General features: G+C 42.7%; 2 protein-coding genes across 11 annotated transcripts in view; both read right to left on the bottom strand.

The window, feature by feature from the left end:
• Window positions 1-4,759, bottom strand: part of CTSK (cathepsin K) — a 13,570-nt gene extending 8,811 nt beyond the window's left edge. The window contains exons 1-4 of the mRNA XM_017546349.2: window positions 3,820-4,759; window positions 2,292-2,412; window positions 1,700-1,822; window positions 1,459-1,614 (exon numbers count right to left, since the gene is read on the bottom strand). Coding sequence (XP_017401838.1) covers window positions 1,459-1,614; window positions 1,700-1,822; window positions 2,292-2,411 — 399 coding nt within the window. The 5' untranslated portion in view covers window position 2,412; window positions 3,820-4,759. The remainder of the gene's footprint in view (window positions 1-1,458; window positions 1,615-1,699; window positions 1,823-2,291; window positions 2,413-3,819) is intronic.
• Window positions 4,760-5,284: 525 nt separating this feature from the next.
• The window catches only part of ARNT (aryl hydrocarbon receptor nuclear translocator), a 72,779-nt gene continuing 69,950 nt past the window's right edge, over window positions 5,285-8,113 (bottom strand). For 9 of the 10 annotated variants that reach the window (XM_017546341.2, XM_017546342.2, XM_017546348.2 and 6 more), the window contains one exon: window positions 7,316-7,672. In XM_017546341.2, the coding sequence (XP_017401830.1) occupies window positions 7,583-7,672 (90 nt within the window). In that variant the 3' untranslated portion in view covers window positions 7,316-7,582. Of the gene's footprint in view, window positions 7,673-8,113 lie in introns of all 10 variants that reach the window. The other variant, XM_017546343.1, reaches the window with a different exon arrangement.

Genomic DNA, 8,113 nt, shown 5'->3' with positions numbered 1-8,113 from the left:
GACGGAGTTTCGCTCTTGTTACCCAGGCTGGAGTGCAATGGCACGATCTTGGCTCACCGCAACCTCCGCCTCCTGGGTTCAGGCAATTCTCTTGCCTCAGCCTCCTTAGTAGCTGGGATTACAGGCATGTGCCACCACGCCCAGCTAATTTTTTGTATTTTTTTAGTAAAGACGGGGTTTCACCATGTTGACCAGGATGGTCTCGATCTCTTGACCTTGTGATCCACCCGCCTCGGCCTCCCAAAGTGCTGGGATTACAGGCTTGAGCCACCGCGCCCGGCTCCTGTTCTATTTTTTAAGATTGAGGATTTCCTAAGGACATAGATTGTGTATTAGTCATCTTGAATCTCTGCTGCCTAACATTGCAGCTGGTAGGTTCTGGGGGTCAAAAAGTGTTTGTTAAATTAACGTTAAATCAATTGTTTATCTTGCTGATACAATCCTGTGTTGTTAAGGTTGTGAAAAAACTGACATTCTCATGCTAATAAGAATGTAAGATTGTAAAAACTTTTTTGGGCCAGGCATGGTGGCTCACGTCTATAATCCTAGCACTTTGGGAAGCCGAGGTGGGCAGATTGCTTGAGCCCAGGAGTTTGAGACCAGCCTGGGCAGCATGGCAAAACCCTGTCTCTACAAAAAAAACTATTTAAAAAATTAACGAGGTGTGGTAGCATGTGCCTGTAGTCCCAGCTACTAGAAAGGCTGAGGTGGGAAAATCATTTGAGCCTGAGAGGTTGAGGCTGCAGTGAGTCATGATCACACCACTGGACTCCAGCCTGGGTGACAGAGAGAGATTCTGTCTTAAAAAAAAAAAAAAAGAAAAAAAGTTTTGTTTTCTTTTGTTTTTAGAAAGGATTCCTTGTGGCCTAGCAATTCTGATTTTAGGACTTATTTTGCAAAAATATTTGTACATGTGCACAACAATGTATGCACAAAGGCGCTTACTGCAAAACTGTCTGTAATAAAAACCAGACCTCAGTGGCTCACACCTGTAATTCCAGCACTTTGGGAGACCGAGGTAGGTGGATCACGTGAGGTCAGGAGTTCAAGAGCAGCCTGGCCAACATGGTGAAACCCCAACTCTATAAAAATAGAAAAATTAGCCAGGTGTAGTGGTACGTGCCTGTAATTCTCAGCTACTCGGGAGGCTGAGGCAGGAGAATTGCTTGAACCCGGGAGGTGAAGGTTACAGTGAGCCAAGGTTGCGCCACTGCACACCACCCTGGATGACAGAGTGAGACTCTGTCTCAAAGTAAAAAGAAAACCCAGAAACAACCCAAATGTGCAAAAACAAATGAGGTTAAATAACAGAACAAGCTGTATTCTCTAAGCATGGGGAGATGTACCTTAATTCCTTGCCCTCTCTTCCTGGTGCCCTTTCACCTCAAGAACAAAGCAGCAGAAAAAGGAAAAGTTCATGCCAGATTACATATGTACACCCAGAAGAAAGGAGTGTACCTGATTTTTGACCGGAGTAACATATCCTTTCTTTCGATAGTCAACAGAGTCTGGGGCTCTACCTTCCCAGTCTGGGATATAAAGGGTGTCATTACTGCGGGAATAAGAGGTGGGTACTTTGAGTCCAGTCATCTTCTGAACCACCTCTTCACTGGTCTGAGACAAAGAAGAAAGAGGCCAGGCATCAGCAGGGAAGTAAAGCAGACGGTGTAGGGGAGACAGGAGCTGAAGCTGTACTCACCATGTCCCCCAAGTGGTTCATAGCCAGTTCATATGTATGGACACCAAGAGAAGCCTCAAGGTTATGGATGGAAATATACTTCAGGTTTTTTTCCCAAATTAAACGCCGAGAGATTTCATCCACCTAAACAAAGCATAGTCAGTACTTGTATAGAGTCTGTACAGTTACGTATGTAATACTGTAAGGTTTTTAGGAGAATAAAGGAAACTCAATCATAAAAAGTTTACAGTTTAGTTGGGAAACTAACCATGGAATTATTAAGAGCCTGCAAGAAGAGAGAATATGCAAACAAGTCAAATTAATACAACATAAACCTCTAGAGAGACTCACAGAAAAATTGCCTATAGATGAATAGATTAATCTTAGAAGTCTTCCCAAGAGAAACGTAAGGCAGTTATAAAGCAAAGGAAGGAAACAATTTGACAAAGGATGATTTGAAGCATAGGAATGAATACCTCATGTTAACATGAGTTAGGGAAGAGGGACCGATTAGCTTGGAATAAAATACTTGGATTGGAGAAGGGAGTGAAGCTAAGATGGGAGAGCTCTTGTCTCAGCCCTCCTGCCATGCCCCCTCCAGGACCCCAGGCACCTTGCTGGTATATTGCTTCCTGTGGGTCTTCTTCCATAGCTCCCAGTGGGTGTCCAGTATCTCCTCAGGATACAGAGCAAAGCTCACCATGGGTAGCAGCAGAACCTTGAGCCCCCACATTCTGAGGAAGAGTATAATTAGGGAAAACTCTTCCATTTGGCAGGGAAACAGGAAAACTAGGCTTTATGAGGAAAAGGAAGGTAGACAAAGAATGGAGGGTGACTTTCACATGATAAAACAATGATAGTTAGGAGGGGCCTGTGTTTAGATAGGGTGCTGGTACATCTGGTTCCAAGGACTTTGAGCTAGGGAGATTTAGGCCATTTCCCCCCCCCCCCACTCTCTCTCTCTCTCTGTCTTTCTCTCTCTAGGGAGATTAGCCAACACACACACTCTCTGACTCTGCCTCTCTTCCTCACACACACACGCATGCGCACGCACACACGTACACAACCAGAAATGGGAAACTGGAAAATCAGAATGAGCTCAGTGCCTGTTTCCTCCAAAGTCCCTAGCAGGCTTGGAGACAAAGGGCAAAGTGGTACTGGGGTTCAGAATACACAAAGGAGAGATTTCCAACTAAGTTTTGCTTCCTGACCATTTCTTCAAGGCACTGTTCTCTTTCTTGCCTAAATTCTAGTACTTTCCCAGATCTTGCCAAAAGGGAAAATATGACAATGTTTTCTGAGAAATTTTCTATCTCCTCACTCTCCTTGTGCATTTCTTCCTCCTTTCCCTCTCCCCTCCCTTCTTAGGCAGGAAATTGCCCTAATCTTAACCAGATGCTGTGGGCAAGGTTTCCCCCTCCCCCAACAACAGAAAACCACTGTGGCTGCCGCACAGGACAAGAAACCTCAGCTCCAGTTTGCTGGAATAATTTTCAGACTGAAAAGCAATGTTCTATGATGATTAAATTCACAGCTTTTCATAAGTTTAGCTAGCTTCCCTCATTTCTTGCGTTGGCTTCAATTACAAATCCTCCATTTTAAGAACAATTTGCAGCCTGCCTCATGTCATATGGCTTACACAATTGCTTATAGTCCATCTACGTGTAATTTTTGCAAACTGCCGAAATGTCCAGTAGGACATTTAATAGCTAGAGTGTTGAGGTCTTTGAGATGTCTCAGAGAACAGGAAGTACTGAGCTACCACCTCCCTGTACCACCCTCCTCCTCCTCACAATTGAGTTAACCCTTTTGATCCTTGTTGGCTAAAGTCGAAAATGCTTCAGAAAGGCCACTCTTGAAGGATGGGCAAATGATTCCCTATATCTTTTGCTTTCACTAACAACCATGTATGTGTGTGTATATATATATATATATATATACACACACACAAATCATACAAAGAATCCTACAGATTTCAAGGCAGATTTTGTTTAGTCAGGAAATAACCTAAGAAGGGCATCTCTGTTTTCATCTGCAGAGGCTAAAAGTTTATTTTGATCCTCAAGTCATTATATCCCTAGTGCTCTTAAAGAATTGACAGGAATAAAAAGCTAAAAGATCTAAGAAGTTGCAAATGTTACCTGCTGATGGAAATCTGTTGTCTGGCTTCGTTTTGGCAGCAAAGTGTGGGCAGATGATTAGGAGTGCTAGATTTATTCCATCAGGATTGCGGAAGTCAGCTCCAGTGGTCGGCTGGAAAATTTGGGTAAGAGGAAGAGGCAGGGATAGAAATGCTGAGAGAAGGGAGGGTAAGGAGGAGGGAAAAAGGCAGTGGATGTATAGTTTCTGTGTCTGTGCAGCATATGTGCCAGAATAGAGTTGCTAGGTATTAAGTCTCACAAGACTGTCTTTGGTGGCAAATAACAAGACCTCAGTATCTACTGACTCAAGTAGGAGCTTACCTTCTTTCTCTATTGGTGAGTAAAAGGAAGGACACAGCCCTCGTCTCTCCCATCCTTCTTCAGCATCTTTATTACAATATTGGGGGATTACAACTTTTCCTACCCCTTTCCTATTGATTTACCTCTCCAACATTGAAACTTATTTTCAAATTTGTGTCTGACCCTCACCTCTGGGATGAGATAATGAAAACAAAAGGCTAGAAAAGAATAATGGAAGCCATAGGCTCCAGAATTCTTTGTATTTATATAAGCTTGTTGGTTGAAAGTTGTTATTACTTCCAGGCAGAGTAGCTTTCCCGGCCTAATGTGGTTTTGTTGAAGGAGATATGCCCAGAAATTCCAGATGAAATTGTCTCTAAAGGTAATCAAAACAGCAGTCCTGGATATTTACGACAGCACTTGAATCAATGCCGTAAGTTCTGATGGACTCACATGTGATTCTGTTGCTAAAACTCTCAGGTGGTGGGACACCCGATAAACATGTTTCAATTATTAAAATCCCCAAGCTAAGACAAGTCACATGAGCTTCTCCAAATGCTTTTCCACATCCAGGCATGTGACAGATCACAAGAATCCAGCTCAGTCCTCAAACCACACCCCAAACTTCATTTTCTTCCATAAACACATGTGGGGAAGGAGGAAAAAAGGCTCCTTGGAATAGGAAGGATAATAAATGGGATCTGTAATAGACTCAGTTTCCAGCTGGATTCCATGCATAAACTCGCAAGAATACAGGCATATGCCTCTGGATTTTAAGAGCTGCTAATGGGCTAGGCACAGTGGCTCATGCCTGTAATCCCAGCACTTTGGGAGGCCAAAGCAGGCGGGCCACCTGAGGTCAGGAGTTCGAGACCAGCCTGGCCCACATATAGTGAAACCCTGTCTCTACTAAAAAAGATACAAAAATTAGCTGGGCATGGTGGCACACACCTGTAGTCCCAGCTACTTGGGAAGGTAAGGCAGGAGAATTGCTTGAACCCAGGGGGCATACGTTGCAGTGACCCAAGATTGCAGCACTGCACTCCAACCTGGACAACAGAGTGAGACTCTGTCTCTCTCACACACACACACACACACACACACAAAAGTTGCTAATGAACCAACATAAGTCTCCTAGAGGGAAACCAGGTCCAGACTTGAACAGTTTAAATTTCACTCCTTTTAATCCAGAAGAGGACATACTGGGGGAAGACATCCAGATGTGCCTTAGCGGTTTCAAGTTCCAACTCTTCCCCTCTCTCCCAGGAACCTGGGCAACGCCCACCCCAAAACCCCCACCTCATGGTCAGAGCGTCCCTGCTGACGTTACTCAGAATGTGTCAGGATCAGGAGGACAAATGAGGGGGAGAAGTACAGTGTGATCAGAACCCTATGATTTCTGATTCCTGGAATTAAAGACACAGTGTGCCTTATGTCTGTATGTCTGGAGCTTAAGCAACAGATTCCTCTAGTTGTGGGTGCTTGTTGTTTATGAACTGGAAAGGAATGATAAAGCCGCAATTAAGATCACACAACACAAGAAATTTTACAAAAGGAAAAAATATTTTGTTTGAAAATCTTTGCTACATGTCATTATTTTTGCCACTGTAAGGCTTAGCACAGATGCCAGCAATACAGAAATGGCCAACAAGAAAACAAAACAATCAAAAATAAAACCCTGAAGGAAAAGCAAAAACAAAACCCCCAGAGCATCTTCTCCCTATCCTCCCCTTCCCCAAAAGCCCTATAATAACTGTACAATATTATAGTCCTGATCACATTTAAAAACAGTCGATTATTTAAAAACAAGGGTTCCACTGGAAACTCAACTTTTTGGTTTCGTAAATTGTGATATAAATATATATGTATACTGTAAGTGTGCACATAGAATAAAAAAATAAACTGTCTCCTTTTTCACTCCACTACCTGGCACCAGACTGGAGACAAAAGGGAGAGAAACCCAGCAAATGGACATTCCTTTGGCCTCTCCAAGGCCATCTCTGCTCCTCAGTCCCCTATGACTACATTTAATGAATATCTCATTAATTCAGTCTTGCACTTTAGCTACTGGCCAAAGCCAATTAAAAAAAAAGAAAAAACAAAAAAAGTTGATATCTATGACTGTTACCTGAGGAAGGTAAAGGGTGATGGTAGTAACCTGTATCTGCATTTATATGGCTATAGTTAATTACCAATGACCCTGTTGAGATAGGCGTCCAGGCTCCATCTATCACACGAAATTATTATACTTGCACTCTAAAGCAAAACCCAATCTCACGATTGGAGGGAGCAAAGAGAAAAACCTCTAGGGCCAGAGACTTCAATCTGTTTTTCGCTAAACTGGGTATTTTGAGTACGGGATAAAAGAGGCTACTTTGCAAGAGGGCTTTGTATTTGGTTTATACTCCAACAGTGAGGATTTTCACTGGGACGGCTAATCCAAGAAGTTGAGTTTCCATGCAGAAATATCCTCCACAGAACACACATCATATGTGATTCTGACAGAAAAATGCAGCATTATCTTTATGGCCAAGTCTTGGGTTTCAGAAAGTGTTTATCTTGCCAGCCTATTTTGGTAAAGTTTGCAGATCTTCCAGATAAGGCGAGAGCACCAAAAGCAGGAGTAACCCACCTTTATCACTGAATGTGTTTGATGAGAGACAACCATATCAGCAGCCGACTTTCTATATTTGCTTTACAGTTGTATATTGGCTGGGCATGGACGCAAGCGCAGCAAAGACATTTATTTAAATATTCTTTGGCTGCAATAGTAAGTGAAAAATACCTGGAAGATTTAACTCCTTAGGACTCTTTGAAAAGTACACAGAAAGACAAAGATAAAATCTGGGACAAATTTTGCATAATTCCCTAATAGGGAGAGTGAAATACAGAAGCGCACACACACACACACACACACACACACACACACACACTCTCTCTCTCTCTCTCTCTCTCTCTCTCTCACACACACTTACGTTTCTTTCCAGAGGGGTTGCTCACATGCTCGCTTGCTAAAGCCCCATATATACCTACCATGTTTCATGGTCCTCAAATATGAGGACATTTCTCCTCTCCTCCACTCTCTTCAGAATTTCTTTTCAAAAACAAGTCATACTATCCAAGGCAAACAGTGGATGTCAGATTCTTCTAACCTGCCTCTCAATCTTAGCACAAATCATCACTACACAACTTCAAGTCAGGAGACATAGGAAAAGGTGTTTTAACTTCACCCAGCCTCAAATTTTCAGAGTCCTAAAAGCCTTGGAGATTCATTCCATTTCTTCTATAAATGTTACCTCAGAGAGGCAACAGAGTAGGGGAACAGCCAGAAGGGAAGGGGGGTACACGTCAGGGGTGAGGGAAGGGAAGGGAGAGGAACTTTTATTCTGTTTACAGAAATATTTGCTTTTTAAAAACAAACAGTGATTTTTCTCCCCCACCCCTTATCCTCACCCCAATAGTTCTATTCTGAAAAGGGAGGAAACATAGTTAGATCAGGGAATTCTTCATTGTTGTAGCTGTTGCTCTGATCTCCCAGCATGGACAGCATCTCCTGATAAAATAAAAAGATTAAGTTTGGGTTACACATCTTGATCTCTTACACTTATCAAGTTTTATTCCACCATTCCCCTCCATTATCATTCCTGAACCCCAGTCTTTGCTATGCTGAGCTCTTAGCCTGCCTTCCTTCCAGCAAATTTGACTCCTTTAGGTCGCAGCCTTTTTTCCTAATCCCTTCTGTCTTCCTCCTACAGTTCCACCTTTTTCCTAGTCCTCAATATTTTCAAAGGGAGAAAAATCTGCTTGCTGTATTTCATATAACCCCCTAATTATGGGGACACAGATGGAGTCTCTTGTCCTATTTGTTTTTCACCAAGACCTGTTTTGCTTTCTTTCAGTCTTTGCTTTAAATCAGCTCTTCCTTTGTTCTGCCTAAGATTACTCCATTCACTCTTATAGTCCCTCAGGACTGGTGTAAATAGACCATAATGGC

Source organism: Cebus imitator, unplaced genomic scaffold (assembly GCF_001604975.1).
Source record: "Cebus imitator isolate Cc_AM_T3 unplaced genomic scaffold, Cebus_imitator-1.0 Scaffold188, whole genome shotgun sequence".
Taxonomy (NCBI): Eukaryota; Metazoa; Chordata; class Mammalia; order Primates; family Cebidae; genus Cebus; species Cebus imitator.
Note: the sequence above shows the minus strand (reverse complement) of the source record. Positions and strands in the feature narration are given on the sequence as shown.